Source organism: Melanerpes formicivorus, unplaced genomic scaffold (assembly GCF_026170545.1).
Source record: "Melanerpes formicivorus ecotype bairdi unplaced genomic scaffold, bMelFor1.0.p_v2 SCAF_3, whole genome shotgun sequence".
Classification (NCBI taxonomy): domain Eukaryota; kingdom Metazoa; phylum Chordata; class Aves; order Piciformes; family Picidae; genus Melanerpes; species Melanerpes formicivorus.
In genome coordinates this window covers 40,502,220-40,529,316 of record NW_027142355.1, presented here as the reverse complement: position 1 = coordinate 40,529,316, position 27,097 = coordinate 40,502,220, and the positions used below count along the sequence as shown (strand labels likewise).

Below are 27,097 nucleotides of genomic sequence, written 5' to 3'. Positions count from 1 at the left end.
TCCCAAGAGAGAGAGGGGAAAAAAAAGGGAAGGAGCAAATCCACCAAGCAATAATTTGAAGTCGCCTTGGGAGTAGAGAGGTAAAGAGTTTTCTTTAAACAAAATATATATATATATATGTGTATATATATATATAAAACAATAACAGGTAAAGCTGACAAGGGGGCAAGGAACAAGGATGGATGGGAGTGGGACAAAGAAGAAGAATACAAAACCAGTCTCTCTCTGAAGGGGCATAGAAGCAGCAGGGAAAAGAATCAGGCTTGACCACGTGGCAAAGGAGCAGGAGGGCAGCCACAGTAGCTCATATCCAGGAGAGGCAGGAGCCAAAAGGAGACCCTAATAGCTGCAATGCCCTGCTTTTTATACCCTAGCTGGGCAGGGAGGGGGGAGTGGAACAGACTCCAGGGGGGGAAAATGCCCTGCAGGGAGGGCAAAGTACCTGCAAGCCCTCCCCCCTGCTTTGTTTCTCTTCAGAATGGCATAACCCACCACAGAAGGAAAGTGTAACTATTACACCAGCAGTCTGCAGGAAAGCAGAGCCCTTTCTCACACAAGTCTACTATCACCCACTGGTACTTTCCAAATACAGTTTCTTTGTTCTAAGGAGAAACAATGGCAGCAGCTTTCCAAGTGAGCACTTGGCAGTTTCACACTGGAAGGCATCCTTCTCACTTGCCTTCTAGATGACAAACCCACCCACTTTTAGAAGCTGACAACCAACACTTTCACCTATCTTGTGGCCAAGACTTAAAAACAAAACACCAAACAAAAAAAGAACAAAAAACCCCCAAACCCAACAACAACAAAACCCCACAACTGTTTGACCACTGCATCTCTCTCAACTGGGTGTCCAACGTGACAGGAATACATAAGACTAGTCCACAGGAGAAGGTACTCACTGAAAACACCAAGACCTTTAAAAAATCTGCTTTGGGTTCCTTCCTAAAGTATTGAAGCTAAAGCAAAGTGTTAGTTAATGATGTATCCAACAAACCAAATGTCTGTGCCAGTCCCATCGTATTTCAGAGTTAATTAGGCAAGACTCCCTTTAGCATTTCCATTATTATTAACATAAGGCTTTTAAGATAACAAATAGAGCTGGCTAGCTAAAAATAAAACTGTCTGCCCACTCACATACATCCCAGTGAAACCTCCTCTTACTGCAAAAGCAGGCTTCTCTCTTTAAACAAACCACAGTCATACAAGGAAGGGAAAATGTTTCCTCTCTAAGAGCTTCTCACTCCACTGGGAGACCACCAAAGGGCTAAGCAAGCAGTCCAAGGTGGGCCTGTATGCACTGCATGTAGCTTGCAAAACTATAGATCTGGAGACCACTGATGCCCTTTTGTCATGCAGGCATACTGTACGTGTGAGGAAAGGCAGCACTCCTCAACAGTCCCAAGTGAAGCAACAGAGCTGAATTCAGTCCACAACACAACAACTGAAAATGAGGGGGAAAAAAAATAGCTCTTTGGGGAAGCACACATGACTGGTTAAAGGGGGGGGGGGGGGAAAAGAAAAAAGAAAAGAAAAAGAAAGGGGGGGGGGGGGGGAGAAAAAAGGATTTTCAGTAACATCAATGGCTATCTAACTAAAGCCAGCAGCACTGCACTCATTAAGAGGAGCTACTCTAACACTACTATTTTGTTTCATAAGTGGAGGTTTAGCTTACCATTAACTTCTGAAAGCATGCCAACCCTTTCCATTTGCAACCAGCATCACTACTCCACTTTCTCCTACAAAGAAAAGTCTTAAATAGCTACAAATCCCTGCAGAACTGTGGAGGACTTGCACAGGGGTAAACTTCAGTGAAGTGGCCCAGGGAATGAGATAATAGACTTCATATCAGGAGTTGATCTGCTGGAGGGTAGAGAGGCCTCGACAGGCTGGACAGATGGGCAGAGTCCAAGGGCAGGAGATTGAACACATCCAAGTGCCAGGTGCTGCACATTGGCCACAACAACCCCATGCAGTGCTACAGGCTGGGGTCAGAGTGGCTGGAGAGCAGCCAGGCAGAGAGGGACCTGGGGGGTACTGGTTGATGGTAGGCTCAACATGAGCCTGCAGTGTGACCAGGCAGCCAAGAGGGCCAATGGCATCCTGGCCTGCATCAGGAACAGTGTGGCCAGCAGGAGCAGGGAGGTCATTCTGCCCCTGTACACTGCACTGGTTAGGCCACACCTCGAGTCCTGTGTCCAGTTCTGGGCCCCTCAGTTTAGGAAGGAGGTTGACTTGCTGGAACGTGTCCAGAGAAGGGCAATGAAAGTTGGTGAGGGGTTTGGAACACAGCCCTATGAGGAAAGACTGAGGGAGCTGGGGTTGCTTAGCCTGGAGAGGAGGAGACTCAGGGGTGACCTTATTGCTCTCTACAACTACCTGAAGGGAGGTTGTAGACAGGCAGAGGTTGGTCCCTTCTCCCAGGCAACCAGCACCAGAACAAGAGGACACAGTCTCAGGCTGCACCAGGGGAGGTTTAGATTGGATGTTAGGAAGAAGTTCTTCACAGAGAGAGTGATTGGCCATTGGAATGGGCTGCCCAGGGAGGTGGTAGAGTCACCATCACTGGAGGTGTTCAGGAGGAGACTTGATGGGGTGTTTGGTGCCATGGGTTAGTTGTTTAGGTGGGTTGGATTGGTTGATGGGTTGGACACGATGACCTTGAAGGTCTCTTCCAACCTGGTTTATTCTAAAACAGGGTATACTGATTTGCAGTTTGCCTGATGGGTTCTATTTGCTCATATTTAGGAGGCCTTCTAGCTTTTCCCCTCCAGTCTGCAACATGACCACAGTTTGACACTTCTGCTCTGTTCCTCCTGCCCTCACTCTCTAGGTCTCCCTCTCACCTACCACATGACCCTCAACCAGCCTCTCTCTTCAAACTTAAACACAATTACAAAATGCAGTTTATAAAACCAGGAACAGTTACAACCTTTATTTGCTGAGAAATCCCTCCCTCTGCCTCATGACAGTCGAAAGGTCTCAAGAAGGAACACATGAGCTGAGAGAGAAAGATCTTACTTAGAAAATTCCTCAGCAAGAGCACAAGAAGGCAATGCATTTCTTTCTGTTTCCCCCCCACCACTGGGCTTACAAACACCCTCCCCTGTGATTTTAATCGCACAGTTTACCACCTTTTGATGATGCCACTTGACTTTGAAGTAAAGAATAAAAACCTGAATATTCTCTGACTCAAATCAAAGCACTGAAGCATAGATCTTACATTGGAAAAGCCACACAGCATTTCTGAAGCACCTAAATCCCTGCAGCACCTCAGGTACACCTTTACTGAAAGGTCCTGAACTGGAAGGGAAAAAAGCTGCTTATGAAAGACAACCCAGGATGAATTGTGAGAAATCAGATGAAAGAACCCAGCGTGGTGTAATCTCTGCTTGTACTATCAAAGAGGGTGAAATTAATTCCCCATTACTCACATAAAACATAGAATCAGTAAAGCTGGAAAAGGCCTCAAAGATCATCAAGTCCAACCTGTCACCCAAGACCTCATGGCCTAGCAACAATTCCTGACAGAGAGTGACTAAAGTTAAATCATGCTTGCTATGAAAAACATGGGTCAGCCACTCAGATCTTCATTATTTAGGCAGAATTAAACTCCTCATTAAAAGCAAGGGGGGGAAGGGGGGGGGCAAAGGCAGTTAAGCATTCCTATGGAGTATATAAAAAGCTGGAACATGAGTATTTAGGAAACCACTGGGCTTATATAGAGAATAGAGCAGAATAGAGCAGAATAGAGCAGAATAGAGCAGAATAGAGCAGAATAGAGCAGAATAGAGCAGAATAGAGCAGAATAGAGCAGAATAGAGCAGAACAGACCAGACCAGGTTGGAAGATCATCATATCCAACCTACCATCCAACACCATCTAATCAACTAACCCATGGCACCAAGCACCCTATCAAGTCTCCTCCCAAACACCTCCAATGATGGTGACTCCACCACCTCCCTGGGCAGCACATCCCAATGGGCAATCACTCTCTCTGTGCAGAACTTCTTCCTAACATCCAACCTAAACCTCCCTTGGTGCAGCTTGAGACTGTGTCCTCTTGTTCTGGTGCTGGTTGCCTGGGAGAAGAGACCAACCCCCACCTGGCTACAACCTCCCTTCAGGTACTTGTGGAGAGCAATAAGGTCTCCCCTGAGCCTCCTCTTCTCCAGGCTAAGCAACCCCAGCTCCCTCAGCCTCTCCTCACAGGCCTGTGCTCCAGACCCCTCCCCAGCTTTGTTGCCCTTCTCTGGACACATTCCAGCATCTCAACATCTCTACTGAGTTTGCTGCTTTGTTTCTGAAAAGATAAGATCAGGCAGTAACGTAGCAGAAGTGACCCTTAGGACACAATGAACTCCTCCCCCTCAAGGCTGACTGCTTAAATCACACCAAATACCTCCATTGATATGGACTGATGAGTCTTATCACAACAAAGTATAACATGCTAGACATTCAGGAACTCATTATTCTCTGGAAAAGCTCAGGAACAAATATCTAGTGAAACCTTTCACAGCTTTTAGCAGAATACCATAAATTCATTTTAAAACACTTCCCTTGCCTTTGATGATGTTTCAGCATCTCCAGGCAATTACATTCTTCATAGTGCAGAGATAGCCCAGGCTGCACTGGCATTTGAATCCATTACTCAAGTTCCTGCTGCTCAAGTGGAGCACTCTGAGAGTACAAGAACTCCCAACTCACATTTTATGCAACCTTGATAGTTAATATGCAAGCAGAGATTGGAGGGAAAGCTATCTGTGTCACTTCCAGGTAGAGATAATCATCAAGTTCAACAAGGACAAGTGCAGAGTCCTGCATCTGGGGATGAATTAACACCAGGCACCAGTATAGACTAGGGGCTGTCCTCCTGGAAAGCAGCTCCATGGAGAAAAACCTTGGAGTCCTAGTGGACAGCAAGTTCTCCATGGAACAGCAATGTGCCCTTGTGGTCAAAAGGGTCAATGGCATCCTGGGGTGCATTAAGGAAACTGTCCAGCAGCTCTAGAAAGGTTCTCCTCCCCCTCTACTCTGCCCTGCTGAGACCACATCTGTTCAAAAGAGACAGAGTCCAATAGAGAGGATGACTGCAGGACTTGAACATCTCTCCTGTGAAGAAAGACTGAGAGAACTGGGGCTGAGAGGGAATCTTATCAACATCTATAAATATCTGCTGGGTGGGTGTCAGGATGAAGGTGGTGGTGTCAGGATGAAGGTGATGGTGTCTTTGCAGTGGTGTCCAGTGATAGGACAAGGAACAATGGGTACAAGCTAGAACCCAGGAGGTTCCACCTCAACACAAAGACATACTTCTTTATGGTGAGGGTGATGGAGCACTGGAACAGGCTGCCCAGAGAGGTTGTGGAATCTCCTTCTCTGGAGACTTTCAAAACCCACCAAGATGCACTCCTGTGCAGCCTGCCTCAGGTGATCCTGCTATGGCAGGGGTGTTGGACTCGATCTCTGGGGGTCACTTCTGACCCCTAACATTCTGTGACTGCACATCCATTTGATCAAGGGAAACACCTCCAAATGTTCAAAGGCTGAGTGCTGCCAGTTGTCCTACAGAAGACCCTACGTGCTGCAGCCCCAATGGATCAATAAAGCAGCTGCAGTGCCTAATGAGTATTTCCCCAGATTGCAATCCCAGGCACAGAGGCAGCCTCTGGCAATTATTGAATACAGGACCTCTTTCCTCTGCGTGGTAGCTTACAAAAAGCTAGGTCACTATTGAGCTATAAAGATTTTCATAACACCAGCAGCAGCATCAAGACCAGGGGCAGCTTCAGCCCAGCTCAGCAAGCACAGCCTGCCTGAAGGGGAGACACAGCAAGACAAAGCAATTTCCCACAAGGAAAGCCAGACACTGCAGAACAGTTCAGGTGGCCTCAAGCACACTTTGCACGCTGAGCACACCTGTACGGGGAAACCCCCTGGAGTGCTTCAAAACTGCTCCTAACGTGAAGGACTACTGCCTGCCTGCCACATGCTTTCAGACAATCCAGCTGTAAGAAAGGAAATAATGCAAGGAATATTTTGAAACACCAGACACAGCCTAAGTGCCAGCACCAGCAGCCACTTCCTCACTCCACAGGAGCAGAAAGGAATGGCTCTTGATGGCACAGCACACTATCCACCTGCAAAACACTGCATTCCACTCAAAGGGGTTTCACTCTGAGACCCTCAATGGAACATGTTGAAGGAAGCCCCAGAGAAGGAGGTAAAGAGCATTTCAGGGTTCAACTTCTACATAGCACACAGTCTCAGTACTACAATACTGGCAAGACCAGACCAAAATGACAGGAACTTCACTTTAAAGCCTTGTTTCTAAAACAGGACTGCAAACAACTCCATAAAAACCTTAGGTGTAGTATTCATGACTTGAACAGTAAGAATTTGGGGGGTGGGGAGGGAGTTAAAAAATGCCCTTAGGACTGTTGCTGCATCTGATTAACTTCAGTCAATACAAGTGCTGCTGAAGTGTGCCCAGGCTACCACAACAGCTCTACCACAGCAGTACGATGCTCTGTCTGGGGTTTCTCTATCCTAACTGGTCTTTATTTCACACACAGAGACAAGTAATCAATACATTCTTTGAGACAACCTATACAAAAAAAGAACCCAACCTTGGTTCTCTCACAGCCATCCTGTTAAGCCCAAGGAACAGCAGACAGACTGTTTCACATTGTTTTGAATACTGACAGAAATGAAGTAGCCTCCCTGTTCAGTGGGCTGCTGAGACCATGAACTGATTTTGGACAGAATTTCTCCCTGCATCTTATTATTCACTGGGGTCAGAGTGGCTGAGAGCTGCCAAACAGAGAGGGACCTGGGGGTGCTGATTGACAGCCAGCTGAACATGAGCCAGCAGTGTGCCCAGGTGGCCAAGAAGGCCAATGGCATCCTGGCCTGCATTAGGAATAGTGTGGCCAGCAGGAGCAGGGAGGTCATTGTGCCCTGTGCTCAGTACTGGTTAGGCTGCACCTTGAGTCCTGTGTCCAGTTGTGGGCCCCTCAGTTTAAGAAGGACATTGAGACACTTGAAAGTGTGCAGGGAAGGGCAACAAGGCTGGGGAGAGGCCTTGTGCACAGCCCTGTGAGGAGAGGCTGAGGGAGCTGGGATTATTTAGCCTGGAGGCTCAGGGGAGACCTCATTGCCCTCTACAGCTACCTGAAAGGTGGTTGTAGCCAGGAAGGGGTTGGTCTCTTCTCCCAGGCAACCAGCACCAGAACAAGGGGACACAGTCTCAAGCTGTGCCAGGGGAGGTTTAGGCTCAAGGTGAGGAGAAAGTTCTTCACCGAGAGTCATTAGCCATTGGAATGTGCTGCCCAGGGAGGTGGTGGAGTCACCATCCCTGGAGGTGTTCAAGAGGGGATTGGACGTGGCACTTGGTGCCATGGTCTAGTCATGGGGTCTGTGGTGACAGGTTGGACTCGATGATCCTCGAGGTCTCTTCCAACCTTGGCGATACTGTGACACTTCACAGTAATACTTCCAGTGTCCGTCAGCTGCTACCCTGCTTTCAAGGAAAAGAAGCTGCAGCAATCATTGCTAACTATTTAATTGCAGGGGTTATTTTTCCCCCAAAACTAGTCACAATGTAAAACATACTGGAGTTTTACTCCTGAAGAGTTTGCAGCCTCTGATCTTTCTCTATTGATCAGCATCCTGAACACAGATGAGAGGGGAGACCAACATGCTTCATCCTTCAGGAAACAAAGCTTTCCATTTCTTTGGAAAGAATACAACCAGACACACTGTTAAATTCTTAGAACTGCAAAGGTAAGCTGTATTTTCATTCCTAAAATAGACCTCTCATTCATCCCACAGTCCCAAAGCAAACCCAGGCTGGAACACCTCTCCTATGAAGACAGGCTGAGAGAGTTGGGGTTGTTCAGCCTGGGGAAGAGAAGGCTCCAGGGGAGACCCGAAAGGAGGCCTACAAGAAAGATGAGGAGGGACTGCATATAGCAGTAAGACAAGACACAACAGTTTTAAACTGGAGAAGGGTAGAGTTAGATTGGACATTAGGAAGAAGTTATTTCCCACAGGTGTGGTGGAACACTGGGACACGTTGCCCTGGGAAGTGGTGGGCTCCCCACTGCTGGAGACGTTCAAGGTCAGGCTTCAAGGGGCTCTAAGCAACCTGATCTCCTGATCTAGTGTGGCCCTTGCTTGGGGCCAGATGCCCACCAAAGCCACTCTATTACTCCCCTTCTCAGATGGGACAAGAGAGACAGGAAAGGTAACAAGGGGCTCATAGGTCAAGATAAGAGCAGTTTAATGAAGCAAAAGCAAAGGCCACACACGGAGGCAAGAGCAAACACAAATATTGTTCTCTGCTTCCCATCAGCAGACCATGACCAGCTGTTCCATGGGAAGAAGGGCTTCAATACACACAGCAGCTGCTCCAGAGGAAAAACACCATGAACAAATGCCCCCACACGTCCTTCTTTCACCTAGCTTTTATGTCTGAGCTGATGTCATATGGTGTGGAATATCCCTATGTCCACTTTGGGTCAGCTGGCCTGGCCGTGCCCCCTCCCAAGATCTTGCCCACCCCTCAGCCTACTGTCAGGAGAGGGAATGTTGTAAAAGCACAGCCTTGGTGCTGTGCAGGCACTGCTCAGCAGTAGCCTAAACACTGCTGTGTTAGCAACACCCTTCCAGCTACCACTACAAAAGATGCTACGGGGAGAACTAACTCCACCTTAGCCAAACCAAATACATCTGGTTAGCGAAGTCCCTCCTCACTGCAGGGGGCTTGGACTAGACGACCTCTAGAGGTCCCTTCCACCTCAATGACTTCAATGATTTCATGATTCAAAATGGATTTGCACTAGTACCCTGTGAAAGGTATAGAGAATAGACTACTAGAACAACCAACCAGTTAACATATCAACTAGCACTGCAGTATTTAACACATAGGAGACTGTTCCCTTTGTCAGGCTTCCTGAGGCACTAACTGCAAAACACAGAAATCTGGGTATCCAGCAACTGCTGCAAGCATCCAAAACTTAACAGCAGCATGCCTTGTTTTAAAAGCTAAACTGCTCATCTAGTTGGGGCTCCTATGTTCTGACAGGTATTGTGTGGGAGAGCTTCTTATTTGTTTGGGTTTGGTTTGGGGGTTTCCTTACTTCAGCATCTCCACTCTGATTCTTATGATATGAAGAGGTACCATTTGGGCATGACATGAAAAAGCTCATAATGCTTCATCTCCATTAAAAAGACAGAATAAACTAATAACCCAACTGCTAAAAAAAAAAGAAAGAGTAAATTTACCAATAAACCCACCCCACAACACAAACCAACCCAACCACCCCAGCCCATGCCCCTCCACTCCCCACTCACCACAACCACCACCACCAACCCAACCCCCACTGGATGACTGAGCTGGGATGCTGTCTGTCAAGCTCCTGACAGAAGCTAATCTTCTGTCAAATTAAGAATCCCCTGGCACACTGGTGTGTAATGGAAAGCCTGACAGGCCATTAGTGACAACAGCATGAGCAAGGTTCTAATAAGCAACAAAAATGGCATTTTAAATAAACCACCATATAAGACACACACAAACCCCCAACACTCTGGAGGGCTGCAGCCCTGCAGTTTACCCCAGACTGCTATTCTCCACACTTGAGCTTACACAGATATTCTTAAATACCCCATGCTTGATTGCACAAGCACCAGGATGGGATCCTACAGCACAAGACCTCAATGCTCCTTCTGAGGCTTGTTATTTTCTCTTCAGTCTTAATTTGCCTCTTTCTATAATGCTACACAATCCTAATCTCAACAGCACAAGGCATCCCACTGCCAGATTCCTATCTGTCCCTGTCTCAGACCCCACCATCACAGCACAGAAACACACCACAGCAAATCCACAGCCTCTCTTGTGCCCTGTGACACCAACAGGAAGAAACCTCATCAACAAAAAGCTGCCACCTAGCACAGCCCTGTCAGAAAGCAAATTTCCCAGCAGCTACCTTCAACTGCTTTGTTCTTACTGATGCATTGCAGCAAGAGACATACCTTAAAAATTGGCAATGCATCCTGGCTTTAAAATTACCTGCTCCAGCCCTGCTATAAGAATCCAAAATTACCCTCCCTCAGACTTGCCTGATGTCCTTTGGAGTACAAACAGTACTCTTCACAGGAAGTGTCCCAGCCCACCACCACAAGCTCCTATCTTCCACCCTGTCTTCCACAGCATGGCCAGCCTTGCTCCTTGTCCCTGGGCCCTGCTGGGATAGGAATCAAGATAGATCCTTTGCAGGACCTGACAAGCACATACCTTACTCCATCAGTCCTGCACACAGGGCTGCTGGACAAGCAGAAGCATGTTCTCATCCCATGGCCAAACCCACTGGCTCTCAGAATTTACTTCAGCTGTGGTTTCTCCTATACCACTCTATCCAAACACACAACTACACATCAAACATCTATGTGCATGCTTGATTTCAGAAATTTCTCTCAGACAGTTTTCTATGCCAGGCAAAAGGAAAAAAAAAAAAAAAAAAAGAAAACAAAAAAAGGAAAGAGCAAAAAAAAATGGGAAAGAGCAAAAAAAAAGGGAAAGAGCAAAAAGAAAGGGAAAGAGCAAAAAGAAAGGGAAAGAGCAAAAAGAAAGGGAAAGAGCAAAAAGAAAGGGAAAGAGCAAAAAGAAAGGGAAAGAGCAAAAAAAGGGAAAGAACAAAAAAAGGGAAAGAACAAAAAAAGGGAAAGAACAAAAAAAGGGAAAGAACAAAAAAAGGGAAAGAACAAAAAAAGGGAAAGAACAAAAAAAGGGAAAGAACAAAAAAAGGGAAAGAACAAAAAAAGGGAAAGAACAAAAAAAGGGAAAGAACAAAAAAAGGGAAAGAAGAGGAAAGAACAAAAAGGAAAGAAAAAAGAAAAAAAAAGGAAAGGAAAAAAAGGAAACAGAGGAAAAAAAAGGAAACAGAGGAAAAAAAAGGAAAGAAAAAAAAGGAAAGAGAAAAAAAAGGAAAGAGAAAAAAAAGGAAAGAGAAAAAAAAGGAAAGAGAAAAAAAGGAAAGAGAAAAAAAGGAAAGAGAAAAAAAGGAAAGAGAAAAAAAGGAAAGAGAAAAAAAAGGAAAGAGAAAAAAAAGGAAAGAGAAAAAAGAGGAAAGAGAAAAAAAAAGAGAAAAGGCAAGAAAGAAAAGGGAAGAAAAAAAAAAAAAGAAAAAAGGAAAGGTAAAAAGAGGAAAGAAAGAAAACCACAACAAACCCCCAAAGCAACAACCACAACCCCCCACTACCATAAATCCAACAATAACTTTACAATCACCTTTGTCTTCAACCTCTGCAAAAGCACACTAGACAAACAACTAACCAACCCCGCCGTCGCAGAGCACACACCACCCATTGTCACACCAGGATTTCTTTGCTTCTCGCTCATCTCTCTCAAACACGAAGCTGAGGTTGAGCGCCCCAGGTGTGCTGGTTAAATGGCAGTGACTAACTCCAATTTAAATGAACTGGCCTGCTCTTGCCTGCTCTTGCTTTGCACTTCTACTTTCTAGAACTTTTCCTGAAAAGAAACACAGATTAGTCCTGAGTGGAATACTGTGGGGATCTTTTTGTCCTTTTACTGATTAGGAAGCTACTCTAGAGACTCTAATTGTTATTTTACTTGTAAGATACTTGCATCAGTATCTTCTTTTTTTCCCTCCTCAGTATTTGACTACCTATTTTTTATTGAACACTGCATATTTACTAGTTGAAAAACACTTCATAAATAAGACAAAAGAGCTTGCACAAACACTAAGCTACAAATAATAAAAACCATTGCCTTAAACTCCAATTAAATCCGTCTAAATGTGTTGATTGAGCTAATTCCAGGAGGAGCTATGAATGAAAAAAATATGTTTAACATCTTCACTGATGATCTGGATGAGGGGATTGAGTCAGTCACCAGCAAATTTGCAGATGACACCAGGTTAGGAGGAGATGTTGGTCAGTTAGAGGGTAGAAAAGCTCGGCAGAGGGACCTCAACCAACTGGACAGATGGGATGCCATCCAATGGGATGGCATTTAACAAGTCCAAGTGCTGCACTTTGGCCACAGCAACCCCATGCAGAGCTACAGGCTGGGGTCAGAGTGGCTGGGGAGCTGCCAAAGAGAGGGACCTGGGGGTGCTGATCAACAGCTGCCTAAACATGAGCCAGCAGTGTGCCCAGGTGGCCAAGAAGGCCAATGGCATCCTGGCCTGCATTAGGAATAATGTGGCCAGCCGGAGCAGGGAAGTCATTGTGCCCTGTACTCAGCACTGGTTAGGTCATACCTTCAATATTGCATCCAGTTCTGGGCCCCTCAGTTTAAGAAGAACATCGAAACACTTGAACATGTCAAGGGAAGGGCAACAAGGCTGGGGAGAGGTCTGGAGCACAGCCCTGTGAGGAGAGGCTGGGGGAGCTGGGGTTGTTCAGCCTGGAGAAGAGGAGGCTCAGGGGTGACCTCATGCTCTCTACAACTACCTGAAAGGAAGGGGTTGGTCTCTTCTCCCAGGCAACCAGCACCAGAACAAGAGGACACAGTCTCAAGCTGCACCAGGGAAAGTTTAGGCTGGAGGTGAGGAGAAAGTTCTTCACTGAGAGAGTCATTCATCATTAGAATGGGCTGCCTGGGGAGGTGGTGGATTCACCATCCCTGGAGGTGTTCAAGAGGGGATTGGATGTGGCACTTGGTGCCATGGTCTAGTCATGAGGTCTGTGGTGACAGGTTGGACTTCCAAGTTATCACACTACGACAGAGTTAAGGCCTGAATTGAATACTTTCAAACCCAAATTATTCATTTGTCTTTTTAATTCTTCATTTTAACCTCTTTTGCTTTCCAAAAATTCCTTCCACCAGTCTTCATCCTCCTACCCACATTTCCCCACTTGAGTCTTCATGTTTCCATTGTATTTTCACAGTACTCACATGCATGAGCAGCTACTGCATGCCAGGTCGCCTTTCCTCCTCTCAGGAAGGCTAGAGATCTGTTTATTTCCAGGACTTACTCATCATGATAATCACCCCACTGACTTTACTCACATGACAAGCCCTGAGGTGCACTGCTACACAAACAAGTCCAAGCAATCCTAAGACTTTGAAGATGAGCATTCCTTCTGCTGCTGTCCCCATGCCAAGTTCACCCTCCTCTCATCAGCACTCAAACATGAGAACACTTCCCCTACTACCAGGAATCCAAATGGAAGAAGCATTTCATTAGTAGTATCAGGCCTTCTGCAGGGTCTGCCCTCTCCACCGGCACCTGTGACCACCACCAGCACAGACCTTTACTGCCTGGTGACAGCAGTTTTCAGCTGCTTATTTATTCCCAGTTTCCTGCAGCCCACAAGGCAGCCACCTGTTTCTCATGTCCCTTACAATTCCTCCTCCTTTTGCCTGGCTACACATTCCCATGACCAATCAGGCCATGGTTCAAGGCATTATTCAAATCGCCTATCTTTATAAATTCCAGTATGCACAAAGTCACACCTCCATCCAAGCACACTCCGCTACCCTAAAGGCACAGAAGTTTGCTACTGGAGGACTGAAGGACGCAGGGAAATTAAGCATCTGACAAAATAACACAGTTGTTTCAGGTACAACCAAAAATAACATCCTCCCAGCTGAGGGTTCTGGCCCAAAAGGAAACTCCAGAGCCCTATGGACAGCCTGGCAAAGGAGACATACAGCAAGACTGTCATTCCCCCAGAGAAAGAATTATTTTGCCAGTGAAATACTCTCACAAACAGCATTTCAGAGTGAACTGTGTGTAGGACACTAGTGCAATAGTCTGCACTACTGTATGACACTAACATCCAGCCAAGACATCACCCTTCCCTCTGAGCAGCTTGGCCAGGAGTCACTCATGAGTCATTATTCTGAAGCACAATCTCAGGTTTGCTCCATTTTCTACATTGCACAAACAGGACAATACAAAAAATCCCATGCAAGGGGATTTACATTCTTGGACAATACCTGTCCAAATACTTGTGTGACAGCTTCCTTCCTCACCAAGCACTTCCTCCTCACCAAAAGCCAGTGTCAGCAAAAAAAAAAAGGGGGGAAAAAACGGGGGGGGAGGAAAGAAAGAAGCTATTTTCTCCTTAGGCTGGGGAATGGGAGATCATTTAAAGGAAACACATAAAGGGAGAGACCCAGGAAGTCCCATTTTACTGTTGAGGGGTTACCACCAGTCAGTGAAAACCTAGAATTTGACATGATCAAAGTCTTTGCCAGCTTGATTTCAAGAGAACTCAGAAAAACCTCACAGGTTTACTCTACCGCCACAGCTAAGAACAACTGGCCCTTACAAGAAAGAATGCTGCTAATATAACACCAGCTGTGGCCATATGCTTGTCCTGATGCCCAACAGGGGATGTGCCACAGGCTGGATCACTGGGACTCAAACGGCTCAGTTAACCTCAAGTGGCTGAGTTGGTAGTACATGAGACCCTTAACGGGCAGGTCGTGAGTTCAAGCCTGCAGTGGGCAGCAGTGTCCTCCCTCCTCTAGTCATGAGGTCTGTGGTGACAGGTTGGACTTGATGATCTTTGAGGTCTCTTCCAGCCTTAGGAATAATGAATCTACTGAACCTACTGACTGTTTTGAGCAAAGAGCAGATGAAACCTCTGCGTTAGCCACCTGAACCCATACAAGACTGGGATTACTTTCATCAGTACTGCACTCAAGGAAAAGCCTTTACATTTGCTGTGCTGCCAGTGTCCAACACACCCTGGAACAGCCCAGCCTCTTTCAACTGCATTGCATCTGCTAGTGAAGTCCAGACATGTACAAATCTGAAGGGTAGGATTACAGCTGACAACCTTCTGGTTCATGTACAATTTCTATTAAGCACCACTCCAAAAGCTCAATGTTGTGGGTTGGTTTTTTTTATTAAGAGAGCTCCCCAGTAATAAATCACAGCACAGGGAAAAGGAGCACTCATTCACGGAGAAGAACAATGTTCCACGTCAGGTAACATTCAACACACAATGAATGGAAAACCCCTGAATATCTGAAAGTAGACTTACAGCACAGAGTCTGTCTCCCAGGCATTAAGGAAGCTTCCTAGTATGTTCCTCCCAAACTTTAACAATATTTATCAATTTTCAAAGCTCAGCAAATGCTGTGACAATTAAAAGTCCCTATGACAACCTGAGTTACTAACCTCAAATCCTGAGAGGGGTCCCACTTTGTGACTCTGCAATGGTTGGGGATTAGCAAGGGGAGCACCAGCAGCGACAGTGCTCAGAAACAGCCACCACAGAACAGAACTCTCTGCAGACAGACAGCCACGCTGCTCCACAACCACTGCAGCTGAAGGTCCATCATGCACACAGCTGCCCAGGACACAGAAATCTATGGTACTTTTCCAACTGCAAAACACAGCACCTGGGGGAAATGCTTGGCAAACCACAGTTCAATCATAGAATCACGGAATGGTCCAGGCCAGAAGCAACCTCCAAAGGTCATCTAGTCTGATGTTCAGCTCTCTTCTCCAGATGGAGAAACTGAAGATACAAGGCACTCCTGTGGTGACATATAACCCATTTCCACACAGGTATAGACAGACACAGCTCCACAACCCCTTTGTGCAACAGCCCCTCTGTGCAACAAGCTAAGCAGTCCTTCTGAGGTTTTCCTTTCAAGTCTTCATGTGGTGGAAGAGAGGGGCAATGCTGTCCTACTACCATGATGAGCTGATGTGGATATGTGCTGAAACACAAGTGGAAAGGAAGCATTGCTATGTTCCCCTCAGTGACCAGAGTTTTTCCCGTTCCCTGTTTCTATTGTTACATTTCTATTCCTGCAACTCTTCATTTTCATCCAAACACAGTAAGGTCAAACATGCACTGACAACAGCTTTTCAATGGATGCACTCCCATAGGCATTTAGCTTTTGTGGAGGTTCTTATCCTGGTTTGTTTAGTTTCTTTGCCACAACACTTCTTTCTTTTTGTCACTGTAATTTTGTTTACATTACAGTAAAACACTGAGATCCAATCCCATTGGAAGAATAAACAGGCATACAGGAAGCAGAAAGACTCATTTCTCTTTGTTTGCACAAACTTTCCTTATATAAAAGGTAAAAATAAATAAAGGGAGAGAGAGTAAAAATAAACTGGGGGGGGAAAGACTACAGCAAGCACTGGCAGGCAAACTGATGTATAAAGGTCAGACAGAGAACCAGGGAGGTTTCCCCATGCCAATCCACATCACAAAGCCAGTAAAATTCAAATCAAAATGCACTCTGAGTTTTATAAGCCTCTTAACAGGAGACTTTAGGAACCTTATGAATAAGGAAGAGCCATTAATAAAGGCCACACAAGGAACAAGAGAAGTATTGCACATCAGTGTTCATAGTTTAGAGCCCTAATCCTGCAAGGACTTCTGGGCATCCATCAACTTAGTGCACAGGTTCATGCCAGAATACAAAAAAAGTTTTGAATAAAGGAGAAATCATTCCTCACATCAAAAGCTCACGTTATGATCTCTACTGTTGCAAATTAAAAGTCATTCTTTCCATTCATTAGCTTAACCAGAAGAGCTTCCTGATGAAAAAGGACTTGGGTTAAGGGAGCTGTTGTACCCTGCTGTTGCCTAAAGTCAACTGAATTTCAACTTCAAACTTCTGTTTTGCAATGCATAGGCTATGCCAAAAGCTTAGGGATGTGTCATGTAAACAAGCAGACAGAAAGCTAAATATTAAAAACATTAAGTGATGACCAAGGACCACAACCTTATGTGCTTATTAGACCATAGCAAGCAGCGTGAAGTCATTTACTCAGAGAAGGGAGGTTTCTGACTCAGAAGAGGAAAAAAAGACTACCGAGATCATTTGAGAGCCATACAATCGCACGTACTGCCCAGAGTAGCTAAGAAATGTGTTCTGTTTGTATTCCGAAACACCTAATACGTGGTTTAGACTTTAAAAACCCCGCAAGGGTCTGATTTGCGTAGTGTCTTCTGAGCATTTTCCTCCAAGGGCATTTCAGACAATGAAGCAGACAGCTGCTCCCTCCAGCTCCTGGGGACTTGGGAAGGAAAAAGGGCCCATCCCCACGACAACAGCACCGCCCGGCATCACACAACAGGTTTCCAGGCCACCACCACGGGCTGCACTCGGAGAACCAAGAGACCGGCCCGGCTCGCAGTCGTCCAGGACACCCGCTCCCGCCGGGGGCCGCCCGGCCCGGGTGGGGAGGGGGAGGCAGCGCTCGGCCGCCCGTTCCTGCCCCCCACACCCCGCCCAGCTCAGGCTGGCGGAGAGGCCCCGGCCGCCGACTCACCGAGGCCGCTGATCTCCTGGCGGAGGCCGGCGCGGCTCCTCTCCTCCGCTATCGCCCGCAGCATCTGCTGCAGGGAGCGGTCCAGGTCGCCGTTGGCCTCCTCGTCCCTCGGCCCGGCGCGGCCACCGCTCCTGGCAGAGGCCATGCTGCCGCTGCCGGCGATGATCTCATGTCAGGCCGCCCCGCGGAGGCGGCCGCGGCACCCGGCGCTGCTGCTGCTGCCGCCCCCGCCGCCCACCGCGGCTCTCCCGGGGGCCGCCCGGCAGCAACCGCAGGAAACCTTCCGGGTCCGGCTTCCTCCGGCTTGGCGAAGGGCACGACCCTCCCTGGCTCTCCCTCAGAAAGTTTCCCGGGCGCTGCCGGTAGCCCCCCGGGACGCCGCGATCCGTTCCATAAGCGCTACTCAACCGTGCTCGGCCGCTTCCTGCTACAGCAGCCGCGGGGGCGGCCCCGCCGGCTTCTGGCCCAGCCCCCGCTCCGCCCTCTGGGGCCGGGCCGGGAGCTGGCGGGGCTGCTCCCGCGGCGCTTGCTCTGCCGTCCCTCAGCGGGATACCCGCGGCCATCGCTTCTCCAACGCCCCGCTAGGGAAAAGTAGCTTTTCCTAGAGGGAGAACCGAGCTCGTCATGGGACCTCAGAGACATTGCGCCCTCAAATCCGTTACGCCATCAAATCCAACCGTCAACCCAGCACGACCATGCCCACTAAACCATAGAATCTATGGCTTGACTTGGAAGGGATCTTAAAGATTATCGAGTTATGGACTCCCTACCATGGGCAGAGACACCATCCACTAGACCGGGTTGCTCAAAGCCTCACCTAGCCTGGTCTTAAACACCTCCAGGGATGAGGAGTCCACAATTTCTCTCAGCAACTTATTCCAGTGTCTCACTACACTGGTCTTCTTGTAGTGAGAGCCCAAGACTGAAACCAGTATTTGAGCTGTGGCTTCCCTCAGTTTAGGAAGGAGGTTGACTTGCTGGAGTGTGTCCAGAGAAGGGCAACAAAGTTGGTGAGGGGCTTGGAATACAGCCCTGTGAGGAGAGGCTGAGGGAGCTGGGGTTGCTTAGCCTGGAGAAGAGGAGGCTCAGGGGTGACCTTATTGCTCTCTACAACTACCTGAAGGGAGGTTGTAGACAGGCAGAGGTTGGTCTCTTCTCCCAGGCAACCAGCACCAGAACAAGAGGACACAGTCTCAGGCTGGAGGTCAGGAGGAAGTTTTACACAGAGAGAGTGATTGCCCACTGGAATGGGCTGCCCGGGGAGGTGGTGGAGTCACCGTCACTGGAGGTGTTCAGGAGAAGACTTGACTGGGTGCTTGGTTGCATGGGTTAGTTGATTGGGGGTGTTGGATGATAGGTTGGACACGATGATCTTGAAGGTCTCTTCCAACCTGGTCTGGTCTGGTCTGGTCTGGTCTATTCTATTCTATTCTATTCTATTCTATTCTATTCTATTCTATTCTATTCTATTCTATTCTACTCACCAGTGCTGCGTACAGGGGCACGATCACTTTGCTACTCCTGCTGGCCACACTATTCCTGATACAACCAGGATGCTGTTGGCCTTCTTGTCCTCACAGAGCCAGAGAGATTCCCTGCCTGTTACAATGACGCTGACATGAAGTAATGAAGAGCTTGACAGAGCAGGGCTGCCCATCCTGAGCCAGGGTGGCTCCTCCCTTTGTCCGGCCCTCCTGCCTTTTAGAGCTTCACACACAGAGGATAGACACAAGGCACGCTTCTGCCCTCGGCCACACAGGCAGAGATTCCCCACCCTCTACAAGGGTGCTGACACCGAATTAAGTAATCAAGAGCCTGGAAGAGCCTTGGGCAGGGGTTGCCCATGTTGAGCAAAGGTGGCTGCTCCCTTTGTTTGTTATCCTGCCTTTTAGAGCTGCAGACTCAGACAGGCTCAGGACCAGACCGGAGAGCATGTTTGTCCTCAGCCACACAGCCAAAAATGTCTGCAGCTTTCAAGAAAGTCATTGAGCTAGGGACAAGGAAGCCTGCAGAGCCCCAGGCTGCACTGCGCCACGGTCCCGCGGGCAGCTGGAGGCTCCCTTGTCTGTGGACTGGCAGATCCTCCACACCACCTCTGCTGTGTGTTTGAAATCAACTTCAAGATAAAACTTTCTGATTCATGAACCATTGCCTGGTTCTTCTGCTTTGTGTGGTCTTTCAGGGGAAACTTTCTAGGCCTTCTCTTTTTCATTCTTACTACACCGAACTGAAAATGACAGAGAGAGGCTGAGCAATGACTTCTGCTAGCTCCCTCAGTGCTTGCAGGTACATCCCACCAGAACCCATGGACTTCTGGATATCCAGTTTGTTTAACTGATCTCTAACTTGATATTCCTCAGCCAAATGAAACTCTTCCTTTCTCCAGACTTTCTCTGCGACCTCTATGGACTGAGGGCCAGTCTTAGCAGTAAAGACTGAAGCAAAGAAGGCATTCGGTAACCCCACCTTCTCTGTATCCTCACCTGGGGCTTCCACACACACTTCCAGGCTGGGGACTCTAGCCTCAGCCCTGAGGTTATACCTGAACTATGATGAAAGAGTGTCTGGCTTGGTTTTTCCTATAGCTGTGTCTATGTTTGGTTATGGAGGCTGTTGACCCGGGCCCTAACTTACAGGCTGACCTCAGCTTGGCCATTGACCTGCCTTTTCACCATGGAGGTACCTTTTGACCTAGGTTCTGATTTATTCTGTTCCCTTGCTTAGGTTCTCTGGAGCGTAAGGCCCCCAAGGGCCCTGCCAACTTGGGAGTCTCCTCCTTGGACTTTCCAGCCTGCACAGTTCTCTGACAATAGATCCCTGGGTTTGTCTTATATAATAATATAGTTTGTGTCCTAATGTAAAATACATCTGCTGATTAACAAGTTGGAGAGGCTATGGATCAGAAGACAGGCTGGATGCATCATTTTAACTTAGGATGTGTGTTCTAGACAGCAGAAACCTCAACCAATGCAAAGCCTCAGGTTCATTATAAGTAACCAGTTGACTTAATGTTGTGAAGTATGTCTCTTGAATAGCAATAGTCAAGCTTTGCTACACCTACACAGAAGTCAAACAATTTTAGCCTTATTTATGTAAGGCTAATAGTGTAAGTCTGCAGGGCATAAGACCACATGATGTATCACAGGATGTTAGGGGGCTGGAAGGGACCTTAGAAGATCATCCAGTCCAATCCCCCTGCCAGAGCAGGATGACCTATACCAGATCACACAGGAGGGTTCTGAATATCTCCAGAGAGGGACATATCTGAAGATTAAAATGAGTTTGCAAGTTAGCAGACATGGACTTAGTTAATGCATTTGAATGTATTTCCAATGGATGAGTCCTATACTACATATGCCTACACAGGTTCTGACCTTGTCAAAACCTGTGTAGCTGCTTATAGCCTGTCAAAGAGATCCTTATTACTTATGTGCTTAAAACTCTGTATGTGCCTAAACTTTGGCCAGAACAGAATTTGTGATTCTGAAGCTTTGAAAGTCCTATTCAGCCCGTTACAAGCATGCAAATTACCCTCATGCTTTTAAGGTCTTTACTGATAATAGTAAAATCAGATTTATAACAGCTTCATGTGGCAAATGAATGCTATATTCACTTTGAACATACAGAGCATGAAATGTGGCTTTGTGCTGAAGAGATTAAGCCATTTGCTTTAAAAATCCTATTCATATTTTAATCACAAATTGGTGTATTTCCATCTTCAACTGTCTAATTTCTGCTAGGGGAATGCTTGTGACTCAGTGGGCTGTCCAGTGATTTTACATGCAGAAATTAATTGTGCCATCCATACTTAATTGCCTTCCTAACTGCATCAGGGCGTTTTGACTTAGGACACTAAGTATTTTGGAGCCTCCCATTATAAATTGTATTGAGTTGGTTAGCTGGAAAGATAATTCAGAGTTACTTCTGCAGTTTTCCAGAGTGCAGCATAGGATTAATTCTGCTCCCAAGATTAAATCTACAATTAAAGCTTCTGAAAGTTCTAACTGTAGAATGATAGAATGGAATAAGATTACTTTCTTTTTGCCAGCTAAAACTGTTCTTTGTAGCTATTCCTCTGAATGCAGAGCAATTAAGGTCATGTACATCAGGAGTTAGAGGTGTTCTACCACTTCAGTTTTCTTTTGTCCTTTCCCCTTTCTTTGTACTATTCTTGTATCCCTTTCACTGCTTTCATCAGTTAATTCCTACAGGGTATGCTGACTGGAAACCAGAGATGCTCAGACTTGCACTGTAGGAGTAGAAACCTGTCTGAACTCACATGATTATCTTTTAGTCCAGTCTGACTCTTCTGTTTTGCAACCCAAACCACTGAGCCTTCTGCGCCAGAGCTTTTTATCCTAGGTTGCTCCTGTGCTGCTCCTGAAAGTGTAATTATCTTAATAGGATTGAGATATGAGCTGTAGTCTTTATGATAACAGGCTTATGGGTTCTATAAGCCACTTGGGCACAATTCATGTTTCATTTTTTCCTATGAGATGCACTCATGTTGCATTCAGAAAGACCTCACTACTTAAGAACCCACCCCAAGCCCTCCATCAGTGCAGCAAACTTGAAATCCAAGTAGGAATTCGTTATTTTTTTTATCACATAGCTAAACTCTTGCCTAAAGGGGAATGGGGCAGTCCCTTGGTAAGGACATGCTCCTTGCAGGAAGGCAGGCCCTGCCAGTTTGGTTGTGGCTTTTCATTCAGGGTACAGGATTTCACTGAAAATCAGAACTGACTGGGAAGATGCTGCCAAAAGCAGAGGTATCATGGAGTTTGCACAGCTCAAGCATCTACTGAGATGTCTGTCCAAAGTAGTGACAAAGTTGGCACTGCTTGTCATTTGAGTGTTACTTCATGCCAATATATTGCTAAATTCCTTTAAGTGTTTATACTGTCTGTGTCTGGTCTCTGTGCCTCTGTGCTCTTTAGCCTGTATCTGTGTTTCAGGCTTTGAGTCTGTAAGCAGAAATGAAGAAATGGTCACTGCTTCTTGGGGACAGAGGATTTCTGAGCTGTGAATGTGCAAAAGCGTGCTCAAGCATTACCTATGTCATCTGAGATGACAAGTATGGTTGAAGACAGCTGTCTGGTGAGTCTGCAGTGATTCAGCAAGAGCTGACCTTGAGTAACACCAAGCTATGCCGACCTGCCTGCTGCTGCCAGGACCTCGTGTATTTGCTGTCCGTTTTGGATAATGCTGACGGCTTACTCAGGATCTGTTTGTAACCACAAAGAACAGGTTCCAGCATGCCTTAAGAGGAGACTTAAATCCTAAGAGGCTGTCATAAAGAGTATAAAAGAAATTACTCATTCAGAAAAGTGATCAAATTGTGCATAGCTAATAAAGAATGCAGTCATTAGCCTCTTAATTATTCTGGGAAAACATGTGTAATAACTTTCAAATGATAAAGTGCATTTTCAGCAGTATGTTCTTAATAATTATATTGGAATTTGGAAATGAGATTTCAAACTCCTGAATATCTGTATGCACTTCTAGACACATTAAAGTATTAACATTAATTGATATATTAAATAAGAAAGAACATAGGAGCAAAGAGCAAAAGAAACTGCACTCTCTGGAAGATCTGCTTTTATAGGCTGGATTGATGGAATACATGGCACAAGCAAGCAGATCTAGATAAAGAACTTGGTATGATGGGGGTTTTTGATTCATAGTCACTTAAGCAGATGTTCAAGATCAACTACATTTAGAGGACCCACAAGAAAAGGTGGAGGGTCTGTTGAGAGCTGTGAAACTTAAGGGCAGCCTTGGCTGCATTGACCATGTAATAAGAGTTTAAGATCCTCAAGGCATCAAAGAGGGTGCAAAACAAATTCACTACTCTGGATTTCAGGAGAGCAGAATTCATCTTTTCAGGGATCTGCTTGGCAGTGTGTGATGGGATAAAGCCCTGGAGGGAAGAGGGGTCTAAAAAAGCTGGTCAGTATTCTCAGACCATCTGCTCCAAGCCCACAAGAAGGCCAAGAAGAAAGAAGGCAGGCAAGAGTGCCAGGAGGCCACCATAGATAAACAAGGTGTTCTGGACTTACTTGGGCAAAAAGGAGAGTCTATAGGCAATGGAAAAAAGAATGGGCTGTGTGGGAGGACTATCAAGCAGGTGTCCAAGCAGCCGGAGATCAGGTTAGGAAATTGAAAGCTCAGATAGAATTAAGATTGGCTCTGTGTAAGATTTTCTTCAGGTACCTCTGTTAACAAAAGGAGGCTAGAGAGGGTGTGGGGTCTCTCAAAAAAGAGAATGGAGACCTGGACATGAGGAAAAGGCTGAGGTGCACAATGACTGCTCTGCCTCAGGGTTAATTGGTAAGGCACTGGAATGGTTTGCCCAGGGAAGCTGTGGATGCCTCCTCCCAGGAGGTGTTCAAGGCCAGGGTGGATGAAGCCCTGAGCAACCTGGTCTAGTAGAAGCTGTCCCTGCCCATGGTGATGGGGTTGGAACTAGATGATTTTTAAGGTCCCTTCCAACTCAAGCCATTCTGTGATTCTAAGAAAATTTAGGTAATTTTCAACACTTTACACCAGGATAACATTTTTCTCTACAGATCACTTGGCTGAAATCTGCTCAGACCCTCTTCTTTCACTGATGCCTAATCAGAAGTTTTCTTCACCGTCACAATTATTCAGGTACTCCTATAAATACACATTGCCTAAACACATGAATTAGGGCAATCATGTTTCAAATTAGAGAACTATTTGCTTAGAAAAAACAATTCTGATGAGAGGAAGTTGTTGGGTGAAATTTGGCCTTACTGGCTCAGGTTTGTAAAAAGAAGATGCCAGTGGGTTTCAATGAGGCCAGGACTTTGTCTTTTGATTTTTACACTTACTCACTACTTTTTCTCCGTACCTCTGTAGAAGGTAGATAATAAATGTCTTACAAGACATCAAGTTATTTACATCTGCAAGGAACAGAATGTGAAGAGAAAGTTCTTCACAGAAAGAGATGTTGGCCATTGGAATGTGCTGCCCAGGGAGGTGGTGGAGTCGCCATCCCTGGAGGTGTTCAAGAGGGGATTGGATGTGGCACATGGTGCCGTGGTTTAGTTAGTCATGAGGTGTTGGGTGACAGGTTGGACTTGATGATCTCTGAGGTCTTTTCCAACCTTATTGATTCTATGATTCTAATTTTGTGATGCAGAGGTTGTGTTCGATTTGCAAAATAAAACAAGCAGAAAGCTCAAGAAGTTATTGATGGTTCAAGCAAAGAGTATGAAATGTTGCTTCTTTCTCTCAGAGCCAAAATGTAATGACCTTTGTTTGTTAGAATTGGAGGAAGGAAACATGAAAACAGGAATTTTGTTTTGAATGGGTATCTTTAGCTGTTGCTGTACATTGGTGATTTTGAGTATCTTAGTCATGATGATGATATACATTCTTCTGCACACTAAGTCAAGGTTAGATGCTAAGATATTAAGCCCACTCTTCTGTCTTCATGAGATTTTCCTCTTCTACCAGTGCTAATGAGTCACCAGTGGTGAATTGAGAACATATAATTAGCCTTAAGCTGTGAAAATGGTCTCAAATGTTTAGTGGCTTGTAAAGCATTCTGTCAGTGCCCGGAGTGATTATTACTTCAGGGAACTCTTAGCCATACTCTTTTCAATAAATATTTGGAAAGGAATTTCATCCACAGAAAGTGGAAATTAAAGAAAATAGGTAAATGGTTCTGGCAATCCTTAAATCCTGATAAAGCCTGGATTTTCCATGAAGCCTTGGATTTTGCTAACCCAAGAAGAGTACACACCTACACAAAGTTGGTCCTTACTAAACACAGGACTCAGAGAGAGAAGGGAAGCTCAGCAGAGGGAAAGACAGTGACTGTGGAGATCAGGGAAAGCTCTGATTGTTTTTAAGATGGACACAGGAATCATAGAATCAACTAGGTTGGAAAAGACCTCAAAGATCATCAAGTCCAAGCTGTCACCCAACACCTCATGACTACTAAACCATGGCACCAAGTGCCACGTCCAATCCTCTCTTGAACACCTCCAAGGACAGTGACTCCACCACCTCCCTGGGCAGCCCATTCCAGCAGCTAACAACTCTCTCTATGAAGAACTTTCTCCTCACCTCCAGCCTAAACTTCCCTTGGTGCAGCTTGAGACTGTGTCCTCTTGTTCTGGTCCTGGTTGCCTGGGAGAAGAGACCAACCCCCTCCTGGCTACAACCTCCCTTCAGGTAGTTGTAGACATCAATAAGGTCTCCCCTGAGCCTTCTCTTCTCCAGGCTAAACAATCCCAGCTCCCTCACCTAGACTATAATATTAGTCTGGATTACTTTAGACTAAGTTTGCCTCAGTGGCTGGCACTAAATCCATAAGGTGTGAAAGTGCAAGAAGCTTTATGCTGGCCTTAGTGGCACAAATTGCCTATACTGGCTTATTCTGAGACAGAAAATAGCTTTTTTTTATGTGGAAAAAAAAAATAAATCCAAAATTCCAGCAATGGCTTTGAAAGAGAGCTGGACTAACTTAGCCTGTTTGGAGACCACCTGTATATAGTGAAAGAATCTGAAGAGTAGCAGGTATGTTTCAGCACAGGCCTTGGTTATTTACACAGGCATAATCAGTGACAACAAAGGACACAAGCTTCTGACAGAGCTAGAGCAGTGGGCTGAGAGGCAAAAAGCACAAGGACTCTTGCATTTTGTCACTGAGCTACTACACATCTGCACAAACCACAATGACAACTCTTCAGTACTACCCACTTTTTTTTGGAGCTCTGGGTTCTCCTCCACATAAGTGTGTTACCAATCGAACACTTCATTAACAGTTGCTAGCATGCTTTAATTCTCATCAGAAGCAGACTGTTAAGACAAAGGAAATGTTTTGAGCAAATAATTCTGAACTTAGCAGAAACAGTCAGCTTCTACTGAACAAGATTTCCATGGCCTGTTCTCACCTCCTAACTTTCCACAGCCTATTGATATGAAAGGATCTCAGCTAAGTTCCCAGCATTTCCTGTCAGCCTGGTATTTACAGCTGGGGGCAACACTCGGCTAAACTTCCCAGTGGGGTTGGAGTGGAACTAATGCTTTCAAGATCTATTAAGATGTCTGGCTTTAAACATTCAATCAATGTCCAGACAGCTAAAAAAATGCTATCCTAAATCATCAGAGCAAGTAAATATATGGCTGGCTTATACCTTTGTCTATCAATGTTCCAGAAAGTGTCTTTTAATATCAAAATAACATACTTGGTCTCATTTCTCCCTGTTAACATCACTGCTTGTGCTTCTCTCAATCAATCACCAAAATCTTTCTTCCTCATTGTCTCCATTTTACTTCTACTCTGTCATTTCCTTTTACTCTTTAGTAATACCGCTCATTCTTTTGAAAGCCACATGGTGCCAACTCCTCAAATCCCACATCTTCTATCAGTGCCTTATTTCTTCCTTTCCAAGACACTGTTCCTTGCCCCGAAGTGCCTGTTCTGCATACAATTCCTCAGGTGCTTACCTTTAATCATCAGATATTAAACAATGACCAGACTGAAGTGACAAACATTAAGTAACATTGGCTTATTCCCTCTGCTTATCGTGTGCATGAGCATGGTTTGGTTGGTACATGGGTTCACCATAATGATGCTTTAACTGGAGCTATAACTGCTATCTGCTGAACAAGCAGAGAATTTGCTGCTCTTATTTGTTCACCTTGCTGGTTTATAGTCATGGGTTTATCAGCAGAGAGTTTTCAGGACAAAATGATCCAATAGCTCATCTCCTGTTTGCCTATACACCACAGGCCATTGAGTTTCATGCAATAAACCCTGCACTAAGTTCAGGAAA

At 45.9% G+C, this 27,097-nt stretch overlaps 1 protein-coding gene across 2 annotated transcripts in view; it reads right to left on the bottom strand.

Moving 5' to 3' along the window:
* KIAA0930 (KIAA0930 ortholog) overlaps positions 1–17,724 on the bottom strand; it is a 67,870-nt gene extending 50,146 nt beyond the window's left edge. For both annotated transcript variants that reach the window (XM_068170662.1, XM_068170669.1), the window contains exon 1: positions 17,286–17,724. In XM_068170662.1, the coding sequence (XP_068026763.1) occupies positions 17,286–17,430 (145 nt within the window). In that variant the 5' untranslated portion in view covers positions 17,431–17,724. The remainder of the gene's footprint in view (positions 1–17,285) is intronic.
* Between the last annotated feature and the right edge of the window lie 9,373 nt (positions 17,725–27,097).